Source organism: Phascolarctos cinereus, unplaced genomic scaffold, assembly GCF_003287225.1.
Source record: "Phascolarctos cinereus isolate Bilbo 61053 unplaced genomic scaffold, phaCin_HiC Scaffold_726;HRSCAF=1367, whole genome shotgun sequence".
NCBI lineage: Eukaryota > Metazoa > Chordata > Mammalia > Diprotodontia > Phascolarctidae > Phascolarctos > Phascolarctos cinereus.
The window spans coordinates 354,111,032-354,124,378 of record NW_027556098.1 but is presented as its reverse complement, the minus strand read 5'-3'; the positions used below and the strand labels follow the sequence as shown (position 1 = coordinate 354,124,378).

Genomic DNA, 13,347 nt, shown 5'->3' with positions numbered 1-13,347 from the left:
ATGGTTTGCCATTTCCTTTTCCAACTCATTTTACAAATGAGGAAACTGAGACAAACAATGTTAAATGACTTTAGGGTCATACAACTAGTAAGTGTCTAAGGACTGATTTGAACTCAGAAAGATGGGTTTTCCGGACTCCCAACCCTTTGCTCTACCCACTTCACCACTTGGCCTAACTGCCCTTTCTACAGATATACATTATTACATATTTCTTTTATTCAGCAAACTACTGCTGTCGTGCAATTAATTACCTATAATCAAGATGAAGTAACTTAGTTTAAAGTTAAACTGTATCTAAAACGTGTCTGTAGACACACATGGACAAACATACACGTATCATCTTGACATATACAAGGGCACATATATGCACAAATACACAGGCAAACGTCTGCCAAAAAACTCTTCTCAGTTCTACGTAAATCTTAGTGCCTTCAGAAATTGCTCCCAATTTATCCTATCTACACCTCTTTTGCACATCGTTTTCTGTATGTCTCCCCCATTAATATGTGATCTCCTGGAGAGCTGGAACTGTCTTTTTCCTTTCTTTGTACCCCTAGCGCTTAGCACAGTAGCTAGTCCATAGAATGCGTTTAATAAATGCTGGTTGATTAATACCCGTACACATATCCACAAGCCCTTAAAGGGCCTAGAGTCGGAACTCTGCCCACCAATCATGGATTAGTGCAAGATTCTGACGCATGCACAATCTTCGTCTTAACCAAGCATTCAAAGGGCCCAAAAAAAAATCCCAGGCCTGAACTACGATACCCAGCTAGCTCCCAGACGCTCGGTTATTACTGGATGAACCCTATACCTCCTAGGACTACGTCAGACAATCGACATGAGGGAGGCGTTCTGCAATCTCCCCTTTAGGACGCCAGGTAGCGCCACGCTCTCAGCCCATTTCAGCGGAAGGCCGGATCTAAAGAGCACCCACTCCTCGTCCCCGCCCCGTGACGCACGCAGCACGTACGTTCCGCACCGCTAACCTATTCAGTAAATAGGTGTGGTCCGCGACCTTCCACCGACCGCTGCCACCAAAGCGGACGCACAAACGCACGTGCAGACACGTACACCACATCGCCGCGGCCATTACGCATGCACAGTTTGTCAGTTTGGATTCGGGCCCGATCCTGTGTGCGCATTCCAATTCCTGGCGTAGTTCCGGTTCCGGGTGGCGAAGGGAGTAACTGGCCACCATGCGTCTCTCCGTTGTCGCTGCCATTTCTCACGGGCGAGTGTATCGCCGCCTGGGCCTGGGCCCCGAATCCCGCATCCATCTACTGCGCAATCTGTTGACGGGACTAGTGCGCCATGAGCGTATCGAGGCTCCCTGGGCGCGCGTCGACGAGATGCGCGGCTATGCTGAGCGGGTGAGGGGAAAGGGCAGACTGGCCTAAGGAGAAGGGGTGGGATTTCCGGGAGAGGATGGAACGAGTTCTAGGGGGCGGGACCGGGGTGGGGGGAAGGAGGGTACACGTGGCGGGAGGAGGAGCCGGAGAGGTGCTTTCTGCCCCTTGCCCCTGACTCCACCCTTTTCTTCCCAGCTCATTGATTACGGGAAGCTGGGAGACACCAATGAGAAGGCGATGCGCATGGCTGACTTCTGGCTAACGGTGAGTGCGCATGTACGCATGCGCACGAGTTCAAAGATTAAAGTGTGACTTTGGGTAGCCCTGTTACGTTTGTGCTGACTTCGATGTCACCCAGAATCTCCTTATCCTTTTCCCATGCACTGCTAAGCCAGGTCTCGCCCCACTCTGTACTTGTGTGGTTGATAGTTTAACCATAAGTGAAGAACTTTACAATTATCTGTATTTAATTTTTTTAGATTATTTTTTAAGGTTGTTTACATCGTTGGCATCTTTTAGGAACTTTTTTTGGATCCGCGTTCTGTCTCCCATCATATTAGCCATTCTTTCCAACTTTGTATCATCCACAAATTTTCTAACACGCTTTTTGTTTTTCTTATTCAAGGTGATAAAAATGTTGTATAGGAGAGACGTGATGACAAAACTCTCCAGCATGTTACTGTGACACCTCACTGTGTAACATGAGATCCGTTATTCAAGATTTTTTAGTCAGTTATGAAGACCCTACCTGAATATTGTTCCTCTTTATAGAATAAACATAAGGACATTAAGATTGTCAGCATTTAGGGACAGTACCTTTACAAACAGTATTAATTGTGTCTAGCAACTGCTTGGGATATATTTGCTTGATAGAGAAGATTCCTGTCAACCAACTGTCCTAATCTGACCCACAAATTCTGGGATTTAAATAAACTTTCAAGCAGCTTCTCTAGAATTCTAAGCAATTACTTCAGACTACAGAGCTTGCATTAAGGTTACAAATCAATAAATGTTCTCAAACAGAAAGGGAAAATAGGTGAAAGATACATTTTGTGATACAAGCTCATGATTGTCAACAACATATAGTTTCAAGGACTGCAGGACAAGTCAAGTATATTACAAAGATTCAAATGATAGTGAAGTATGAGAAAACAAGCTCAATTATATATCTGGTCATACAATAAAAATTGTTTGTATCTTTTGATACTATCCATTTACTGCCAGTCGTTAATCTTGATCAATAATCAGTGGCCCAAACTAGAGTACTTATCAGTTCAGCTAAGTAATAAGGCTTGTCTTAAACTCCCATTTATTCTAAGTTTGAGATACTAAAATTTTGCTTGTACACTGCAGTTTTGTGCCTCTAGCCCAACAAAAAGTCTGATGCTTTTCTGAAAGTTAGATGCACAGTGTCAACAGGATTTCTTTGTTCTATCAGTCTAGTACTATGTCAAGAAAGGAAATACAGTATTAATACACAATTAGTCAAAATCAAGACTGAGTGATGGAAAGAAATAGAGGGAATATGGTTAAATGACTCTGTTTTTATAGTAGATTCATACATTCACTATAAGGGGAACAAAAGGCTTTCCACTTAAGAGATTGTTTACTAGCAAATTCCTCCTACTCACTGTGAACTCCAATTAGTAAAGATGTTACCATGATTCAAGAATTCTTTCTCTTTATATTTATTAAGAGTGTTACCAAAAAAATGGATTACAAAAACTCCCATGTTACTGGGTTTGATTTCATGGGGCAGTGGAAAAAGTACTGAATTTGGAGCCAGAGGACCTGTGATTAAAACCCACCCATACTATTTATTAACAATATAAACTTTGGCAAATCACTACCTCTGGGCTTTAGTTTTGTTTGTTTGTGAAATAAAGAACTTGTACTAGATGACCTCCAAGGTCCCTTCCACCTCTAAATTTATGATCCTTGATTCAAGGCTCCTGTAGCCCCAGTAATACTAAAAGAGACTTGAATATCATGATTTTTTTTTACAGAAATAAACATATAGTAAGAGTCAAATTTTTGCAATATTAAGCATAGGAATAGAAGAGTATAGAAAGAAATTGAAAACATTTTTCAAAAAACTTCTAATTGATTGTTATGAAAAACATTCTAATATTGGTCAGTATGAAAGGATACCAGTGTAAAGAAATAGTCAACCGCTGTCAAAGTGAGGATGTACATGGGAACCTTGAATTCTAATGGGTGTTCCAGTTGAATACTCTTCAGGGTTAAATTTTATTTTAATCCACTTTTGTGGATGTACAAGGCAGAAATACCCACCAGAGAGAGGTAAATATGGGTCTGGAGCTCAGTGTCAGGATAGATTGGGCAGGGGAGGGGAGGGGAGGCTTAGCAAAAAGGTACTCATTGAGAATAGATGAGATCACCAAGACAAGACTACCAAGGACAATGTTTCGGGGAGTACCCACACCTAATAGGCCGAATAGAATGAGAGAGCAACCAGGGAGACAAAAAAAGAAACATCAGAGATAAAAGAATTAGAAAGGACTGGTGTCTTAAGAGGAAGTTTTGATAAAAAGTATAAACAGCTATAGTGAAGTAAAAGAGGACTCCTTTAGATTGATTAAAAGTCTTAGGGGGATGGGGAGAGGGAAGGGAAATGGAATAAGCATTTATACAGGGCCTGCTATGTGCCACTATGCCAAGCACTTTTTACAAATAATATTTCATGTGATCTTCACAACAACACTGGGAGGTAGGTGCTATTATTCCCATTTTATAGTTGATGAAATTGAGGTCAACATTAAGTGATTGAAGGTCACACAGCTAATAAATGCCTAATGACCGATTTGAACTCAGATCTTCTTGAATCCAGGCCCATCACTATTCACTGATGCCTCTAGGTTATTGTTGACCTTTGAGAGAACAGTTTCAGTGTGGTTTTAAAGAACAAAAGGAGATGGCTGAGAGAGAAGCTGTAGAGGACTCTAGCATAGGCCACCCTTTCTAACAGTTTAGCAGAGGACAGAAGAAGAAAGATAGAAAAATACTTTGATAAAATGTCAGGCTAAAGAGAAGAGATTCTTAGAAAACTTTGAGTCTGTTTATAGTTGAGGAGAAGGAACAAGTGAAAAAATGGGCTTCAGTTTTTCCATGCTCCTGGAGCAGATGTAAAGGGCATAGTTAGAAGGCTTAGCTTTCTCAGGGGAGGAAACAGTTTCATCTTCTATGACCAGAGTGAAGAGAGATAGAATGGCAGAAGAAACAAACTTTGAGATGTGGAATCAATCAACAAGAATGTATTAAGCACTTTCTGTGTACCAAGCGCTGTGCTAGGTGCTGAGGATAAAGAGGTAAACATGACATTGTCCTTGTATTCAAGGAGGTTACATGGTATCACGAAATAACTATAAACATATATACAAAATAAACACAAGGTCATTGAAGAGGAAGGCATGAGCAGCTGGGAATGTAAGAGAAGGCTTCATGTTGAAGGTGAGATTTGAGCTAAACATTGAAGGAAACAAGGAATCTGAAGAGACAGATTCAGAGGTAGCTTCCTTCAGCAATTAGCACAGCCTCTGAAAAGGAATAGAAGTGTGAAATAGAGCATCCTGTGTGTGGAACAGTAAGAAAGCCCATTTGGCTGAGCCATACATTCTAGGAAGGGGTATGATATGGCTATAAAGCTTGAAGGTAGTTGGAAGCAAAGAGTGAAGGGCTTTAAATGCCAAATCAAGGAATTCATATTCCACCCTAGAGATAATAAGGAGCTAATGGAGTTTATTGAATAAGGGAAAAACATGCTCATATACTTTGGGAAGATTACTTTCACCTATGAATGGAGGATAGATTTGAGATGGGTAAGACTTGAGGCAGGGTAACCAATTAGGAGGTTATTGCAGTAGTCCAAGTGAGAGGTGAGGATGGCCAAGATGAGAGGTGAGTAAGGGGAAGGGAACACATGTGAGAGATGATGTGGAGGTAGAATCACAGAACTTGGCAACAAATTGGATTTATGATGTAAGTGAAAGTGAGGAGGTAAGGATGACTCCAGTTTGCAAACCAAGGTAACTAGAACGTACGTGCCAAAAAAACAAAGTCACTCAGAAAAGGGGTGGGTTCAGGGGAGGAAAGATAAGTTATGTTTTGAATATTGAGTTTAAGATGCCTACAACACATCTATTTCAAAATGTCCAATAGGCAGTTGATAGTGTGAGACTGGTAGAGCTAAAAGGGCTTTATAGACACCCTCACTTAGCACAACCTCCTCATTTTACAAGTGGGGAAACTGAGGCCCAGAGAGGTGAAATTTTTATCCTGGGGTCATACAAACGGTAAGTAGTAGATACAAAGAACAGTCATCTAAGAGATAGTTAAAAATGCAAAGTTGGTAGCTTAAGCAAAAAACAGCTGGGGTGGGAGGCCTATAGAGATTCTCAGAGTCAGGAGGCAGTGCAGAGGCTAACTTATATCTGCATAAAAATCCTGCTGTGTCATTCAGGAAAAGTCATATAGCCTGCACTTGATCTATAGGAAGCCTAAAGTTGTTTCTCTGAAACTTTCCCTCCTTGTTCCTAGTTCTTCTCTTTGGGGCCAACCAGAACAAGTCTAATGATACTTCAACATGACAGACTGGAAGAGCATTATCATGTGCCCCCTGACTGAGTCTTTTTTAGAATCTAAACATCCTCTGTCCCTTCAATTGATTGATCATGTTTTGATCCAGCTGTGTTGATTGAGAAGTTTCTTATACATCCTCATCAGTCTCTTTGAACAGCTCCCTTTTTCCTTCTCATCAGAATATGTTCTAGAATCCTCTCCTCATCCTTGTTGCTGTCCTCTCTGTGGACTCAAGCTTCTCAATGTTTCTCTTAAAATGTAGCATCCAGAAACACATAATTCTCTAGATTCAGTTTGACCAGGGCAGAGTACAATAGTGCTTCATTTAGCATACTTTGTCTCTTATAATGTAATGTATGATGGCATTAGTGTTTTTGACTTGTGATGGCACACTTAACTCTTACTGATCTTGCAGTTCACTAAAACTCCTATTATTTTTCACACAAAATGTTGATCTAGCCATGCTTTTATATCATCGTATACTTGTGAAGATGATTTTTTAACTGAAAAGTAGGACTTTACATTTATTTCTCTGAAATTTCATCTTAATAAATCTGGCCCATCATTGTAATCTGTTGAGATGTTATTGGACCCTTACACTTATCCAGCATTATTAGCTTTTCTAGCCTTGTGTCGTCTGCAAATTTGATGAGTATGGCATTATCAGAGTCACACTTAAAAAGTACAAAGTCAAAAACAGATCCTTAGGAGACCTCCCTCCAAATCATAGCAAATCATTAATTGCTATTCCTGGTTTACAATGAGAAAGTGTCAAATGCTTTGCTGAGTTATAGGTAGAGTATGTCTAAAAAGTTCCCCTAATCTACCAATCTGTTAACTTTGTTGTTCCCCCCCCCCCCAAAAAAAAAGGTTTGTCAGCCAAGACCTCTTAAAGAAGCCATTTGGTGATCACCATTTCAAAAAGCCATCTCACTATAGTTTTCCAGACAGCCTTTCTGTTTTGAAAATTAGGACACGTTTTCTCTTCTCTAATTCTGTGACACGTCTCCCATTCATTTTTTTTGAAAGATCACCGAAAGCCGTTTATAAATCACAGTTGCAGTTCTCGGGTGTAAGTCTATTCCAGTCACGAGTTCTGTTCTATCCAGTGTCAATGATACTTACGAGGTAGTAGTGTTCCTCTTCGTCTTAGGAACTGTAGTTTGCCTTCTTTATTATTCATACTTTGTGCATTTATATATAGACATATGAGGACGTATTTTGATCTCTTTTATGCAGATGTAAGTTAGCCTCTGCACTGCCTCCTGACTCTGTTCTTCGATTTTTCCTGTGAATTACTGGTCATCTGCTGTTTATCAGACCTGCTGCATCTGCTATTCTCTCTGTTGTCTGAGAGATTATTTTCTCCTTCCCTTTCCTTTTCCACTTTAAAGCCTTTTTAATCAGATTTGCAAACCCCTTGCCATATGTATTTTTACCAGCCTTCAGGATGTACATTCCGTCCTTGACCATCATTACTTCCTCCAGACATGGTCTAGAAGGCCAAATCCCATTCTCAGATACCATCTTCTTAACCAGCTGATCATATCTCATATCTGCCTTTCCCTTCTGTAGCTCCCACCTTCAGTCGGCAACAGTGATTAAAAACACCACCTATGCCCCTACAATCTTCAGTTTCTTTCCCAGAACTTCATAATCCCTAGCAATGATGTACCAGTTCCTTCTGGTAGTATCATTTGTCCCTACGTGAATTACCCAGAGTAGATAATGATTATCAATCTTGACACAAGGTCATTTTTAAAAGTCTGACACCAAAGATTTAAAGAGAATAATTCTTATAAAAGTCCAAAACACAAACATATGTCAGCAAAAAGGGTGTTTAAACAAAAAAGAATGTAGTAAATTCTCCTCGAGAAAACAAAGCTCTCTTAACAAATAGTAGAGGACAATGGAAAGTGAGCCAGTGCTTGATGAAATATAGAAACTGTGGACTTTACCAAGAGAGCATGGAACGATAAAGAACTCTATGGTTAAAAAAATAAATGTCATAAAAGAATAAATTGGGAATGAACATGGGTTGGAATGTAGACCTCAGTTTTCATTAGATTCCCTCAGGATAAAATTTAAAACTCAGATAATTTTAGAAAAAATTGAATGCACAGTGGAGAATCTCTAAAGAAGTGAGAGACTAACAAGCTCATTACAAAGTTACTGAAGTGGAGGAAAAGCTGGTAGAAGAGAAGCAAGAGGCAATAGGTTAAAAGAACACATGAATTCTATGTAAGCCAAAGCCACTGACCTTGAAGAAAGGATATGCAGGCAGAAACAACTTAAAAATCACAGGTCTCCCTGTCAAAATCAAAATTTAAAAACCAGAATACAGTAACGCAGGATATAGTACAAGAAGACACATCTCTGAAGACTCTGTCCAGTCCATCTGTGTGCCTTAGAACAAAGAAGACCTCTCTGTCATCTGTATTGGATTGGCACATTGCCAGCTGGGAATCACCACTGTTCATCCCTGCTTTCCCTGGTTGGTAGGTGGTACCTGTGGAGCTACAGCATCATTCCTTGAAACTCAAGAGCCTGAGCTACCCTGAGAAAGTCTAGCTACCTCATCTACAGGTAGACGCTTATACCTGTTACTTAATTCCAGATATTTAGTAGTCCTCTTCCTTCTGTGTCACGTTATTCTGCCATTCTGATGTGTGATAGGGTTCTCCTTTGCTTCTTCAGCTTCTTTTTCTTCTTCCACTTATTCCAAAAATGTGATCTTCTATCTGTAGCGTAAAGAGTAGAAAGGCCTTCCTCCAGTTCTTTTACCTCCTCTAGGGGAAAGTTAACCTACACTTTTTTTTATGAGCTGTTACTTGGGAGTGTCAGAAACACAAACATAGCTGCCCCTGCCATCTCAGCAAAGTTTCCCTCGTACTCCATGTGTACTGGAAGCAAGATCCTCAGTCCACTGCTGTTCTTGCTTGTAGCTCTTGTGGCTAAATCTTATGTCAGTCTGCTATGGGAAACTGTTCCTGTTCCTGTTTGCTTCTCTGGGCTTCATATTGAGGCTTTCTCATGCTTCCCACCTTTTCTCAAGATATGATCCTTGTGAAGTCCTGATATAGTAGACATGATTCCTACCCGTTAGAGTTGTAAGAATCAAAAGAGATAATGTATGTAAGAGCTCTTTGCAAACCTTAAAGACCTATGTAAATGTCATCATTATCTCTTCTTTGGTAGACTTGATATTTCTCCTTGTTATTCCCCTGGCTATTTGAAAGAGATGATTACAGTCACGTAAAGGGACTGTGATATAGTGGAAAGAATACTGATCTTAGAATGAGAAGTCAAACCAGAGGCCTAGCTCAGACATTGTGTAACTGTGTGACCCAGGACAATTTTCTCAGCCTCTCTGAGCCCACTTTTCTGGTCCATAATGTAAGATGAGTAAGACATACTACATACTTCTCAGTATAATGTAAAGCAAGCAGTTTAGAAGTGTGCTATGTTGAGTTCAGCAAACAGGGCTATATAAATATAAATCTTAGCTCTGCTACTTATTAGCCATGTGGACTTGGGCAAGTCATTCTGCCTCTGTGTCTGTTTCCTTATCTGTAAAAGAGCCCCTTAGAGTTGATGTCTACTGTTCCCTCTAAATCCTCCAGTATTCCTCTGTGTGTCTGTCTGTCTATCTCAGACATACAGACAGACACTGAGAGTTTACCTATACCCTTTTATTGGGTAAAGGGGCTCTTGTCACTCGGGCGCAGGTACTCCTCATGATGTGTTTCTGTGATTCAAACTGTTTTCTGTCTCTTTCCCTCACTTCCATCTCACAGGAAAAGGACCTGATCCCAAAGCTGTTCCAGACACTGGCCCCTCGCTTCAGCAGTCAAACTGGGGACTATACAAGGATGTTTCAGATTCCAAACCGTGAAAACCTGGACCGTGCCAAGATGGCAGTGATTGAATACAAAGGGAATCCCCTCCCTCCATTGGTGCTGCCACGTCGGGACAACAATCGCACACTCCTCAATCAATTACTTGTGGGCCTTCGCCAGGACCTGGAACAGAGGCCCCCAGCTTCTACTGCATAAAGCCACAAAGGGTGTAGTTCAGAGCAGCACAGCCCAGAAGACTGAGTTCTTGTTGGGGTATTCCAGTCTGGTAGTTTGTGAGGGCAAACAACCTGTATCACCTTCCTATCTCTGACTTCCCTGTAACTTCAGGGTCACTATCTTCCCTTGTTACTAGGGAACCTCAGGCTAAGCCACACTGTGGACACAGGAACAGAGCAAGAGATAAATGCATGTGTGGGGCAGGCCATTGTCCCTGGAGTCATTCTTTTTTGCCCTGAGGAAGGAAGGACTGACTGATAGGCTTCAGTTTGTACAATAGATAGTTCCTATACAGTTGTTGTGTGTAGTTTGAATGCTGTTTTTGTCCATTTCTCTTTCTGGCTCTAAAATGAGACCGTTCTCTCTGGAAGGCCTGGCTGTGAACGGCATTCCTCTGAGTCTCCTGCCTAATCCAGAAGCTTCAGAGGACATTACAACTATCCTTCTGTGTCCAGGCAGGGACACATGGAACTTCCAACCCAACTGTTTGTGGTACCTTTGAGTAGGCTAAGCTTATCCTCTGTACCCTGAGTCTCCTCTTCCCTCCCCACTTACACACATCAGCTGTAGGGATTATTGTTAGACTCCAAGACTTTGAAGACTTTGCAGGATTGGGATGAAGAAGATGCATACAAAGCTGGGGAGGACCATCCGAGTGCCCCACCCCCAACATTCATATGGGCTAACCTGTATGAATGGGTGTGATGAGGGGGAATCCCAAAACCAGCTTCAGTAAGGTCAGCCTAGGGTGGGAATCAGGATGTAGATCCTGCTGGGAATTTCCTGGAAATATTTCCCTGTACTGACTTTCAGTCTACTTTCTGGGGAGGGAGGAAATCCGGCCCTGCAAGCAATGAGACTCATTCATATGGGGTGCCTTAGAGCTTTAGGTGCCACAGAACTAAAGGAAATCCGAAGTCAACACCCTTTTCTCCACTCCTAAATATACACCCCACAATGCCCCACAACTATCACAAGATTAACACACATATAAGATTTAAATGTAGATGAGGAATTACCTTCTGGAAACTAAGTGGAAATAGCCAGGGATAGAATCCTCTGACTCTACTGTCTGGAGGGATAGGAAGAAAGGTGATAAACTGACAACTAAAACAAGATTCTCAGTTGTGGTCACTTTGGGATAATGGGGAATGCTGGTCTTGGCTACTTTCAAGAATAATGTTTTAAGGGAATCCTGAGCTTGGCTCATTCTGCAGTAAAATGGTCAGGAAATACTAGCCTGGGCTGATTCCTTTGACAGTGATTCAAAATATGGTAACCCTATGGGAGAATTTGTGGAGAGGTCTTGGCCCAGGTCTCGGGAACAAAGATAGGGGTGCTGGTCAGTCCTGAATCTAGTCATTTCCTTACATAGTAATGGAAGAATCCTAGCAATAAGTTTTGTGTGTAGGATAATATTGGAGACAGTCACTACCCAGATTCTCATGGGGAGTCCTAAACCTGGGCATTTCTGGATATAGTTAAAAATTCTGGTGCTGGTTACCTGATGTGAAAATAATGGAGAACCTTGATCTCAGTGTAAACTGGCCCTGGTCATTTTTGCACATGATGAGGAATCCAGGCCTTGGTTATTCTGGAAAAGTTAAAATCCTCATCCTTAATCAATTTTGATTGATGGATCAATCTTGTTTGCTATAGTACAATACTAGGAAATTCAGACCGTGGTTATCTCAGGATTAATGGGGAAAAGACTCTTTATCTTTAATCACACAGTGGGATAGTGATGGGAAATTCTGGTCCTGGTTGCACCTTAAAAACAGTGAAAGGAAATCTTAACTGGAGTCTATGAGAGGGAATTCTAGCTCTACTCATATATAGGGCCATGATGGAGAAATAAATTACCCTGTTCACTCTTGGGGACAGTGATGGGAGAATCCTAGCCCTGGTCACTAATTCAGTAGTGAGAGAGTCCCAGCACTTATCATTCCTTATAAGTGATGGGGAAAGCTTAACCTAGGACATTGTGGGACAGTGGTGGGGTTTCCAGTCAAGTCAACAAGCACTTGATGTCTTCTGTGTGCCAGGCGCTGTGATAAGCACTAAGATTACAAAGAAAGGCAAAAGGACAGCCTGTGATCTCAAGGAGCTTGGTCTAACGGAGACAACATGAAAACAACTATACAAACATATGCAAAATAAATTGGAGAAGGCACTCAAGGGGAATTTGCAAAAATCTTTTAGAAACTAGGATTTTTACCTGGGACTTAAAGGAAGCCAGAAGGCAGAGATGATAGTGGAGAGCATTCTATGTATGTGAGATAGCTGGTGAAAATTCTCAGAAGTGGATCACAGTGAGTGGAAGTGAATAAAGTATAAGGAGACTGGGAAGGAGGGAGAGAGGTTATAAAGGGCTTTGAACTCCAAAGGATTTATCGTGGAGGTGATAGCCACTGGAATTTATTGAATAGGGAGATGATATGGTCAGATTTGTGGTTTAAGATCAGTTGGACACCCAAATGGAGGAGGGACTGGAGAGGGGAGAGACAAGACAGGGAGAACAACCAGAAGGCTTTTGTGGTAGGCCAGGTGTGATGTGATGAAGACCTGCACCAGAGGAGAGATGATGGTATATAAGAAGAATGTTGCAAAGGTACAATTGGCCAGACTTGGTAACAAATTGGGGGGGAGGGGGGTGAAAGAGTAAAGAGTTGATAATATTCAGATTTTGAGCCTGGGTGACTGAGATTGGTGGTGCCCTGGACAACAATAGGACAGTTAAGAAGAGAACACTTGGGGGAAAAGATAATGAGTTTGGTTTTGAGCATGTTGACTTTAAAATATCTATGGGACATCCAGTTGAGGTGTCCCAAAAGGCAGTTGGAGATTTGAGTCTAGAGGTTTAGAGAGATCAGAGCTAGATAAGTAGGTGTGAGAATCATCAGCATAGAGATGATACTAGAAACCATGACAATGGATCACTAAGTGAAATAGTAGAGAGAAAAGAAAAGGGCCCAGGACAAACCCTTGGGGAACATCTATAGTTAGTGGTCATTACCTGAACAAAGATTTAGTAAAGGACTGAGGACCTTCCAGACAAGTAGGTGGAGAACCAGGAGAAAGAAGTGTTGGAGAAATCTAGGAAAAAAGGAAAAGATGGATAAGGTCAAAGACTGAAGAAATAGGGAATAATGAGGCTTAAGAAAAGGCCATAAAATTTGTCAATTAAAAGATCATCGATAACTTCAGAAAAGGTAGTTTCAATTGAACGATGATATTGGAAGCCAGAAGGCAGAGTTTAGAGAAAGGAGGAAGTGAAGGCACTTATACAGCGCCATCTCAAAAAAGTATTTACTAAAGGG

The 13,347-nt window shown here is 41.3% G+C and overlaps 1 protein-coding gene across 1 annotated transcript; it reads left to right on the top strand.

Moving 5' to 3' along the window:
• The first annotated feature begins 931 nt into the window (after positions 1–931).
• On the top strand, positions 932–10,324 carry MRPL17 (mitochondrial ribosomal protein L17). Its single transcript, XM_020975862.2, has 3 exons — positions 932–1,373; positions 1,548–1,616; positions 9,749–10,324. The coding sequence occupies exons 1-3, from the start codon at positions 1,200–1,202 to the stop codon at positions 10,004–10,006; spliced, it is 501 nt and encodes a 166-aa protein (XP_020831521.1). The 5' UTR covers positions 932–1,199; the 3' UTR covers positions 10,007–10,324.
• Positions 10,325–13,347: the final 3,023 nt, after the last annotated feature.

Coding starts and splice junctions, on each gene's coding strand:
- MRPL17 (XM_020975862.2), top strand. CDS start 1,200: ATGCGTCTCTCCGTTGTCGCTGCCATTTCTCACGGGCGAGTGTATCGC. Junction 1,374..1,547: donor TGCGCGGCTATGCTGAGCGG/GTGAGGGGAAAG, acceptor TTTTCTTCCCAG/CTCATTGATTACGGGAAGCT. Junction 1,617..9,748: donor TGGCTGACTTCTGGCTAACG/GTGAGTGCGCAT, acceptor TCCATCTCACAG/GAAAAGGACCTGATCCCAAA.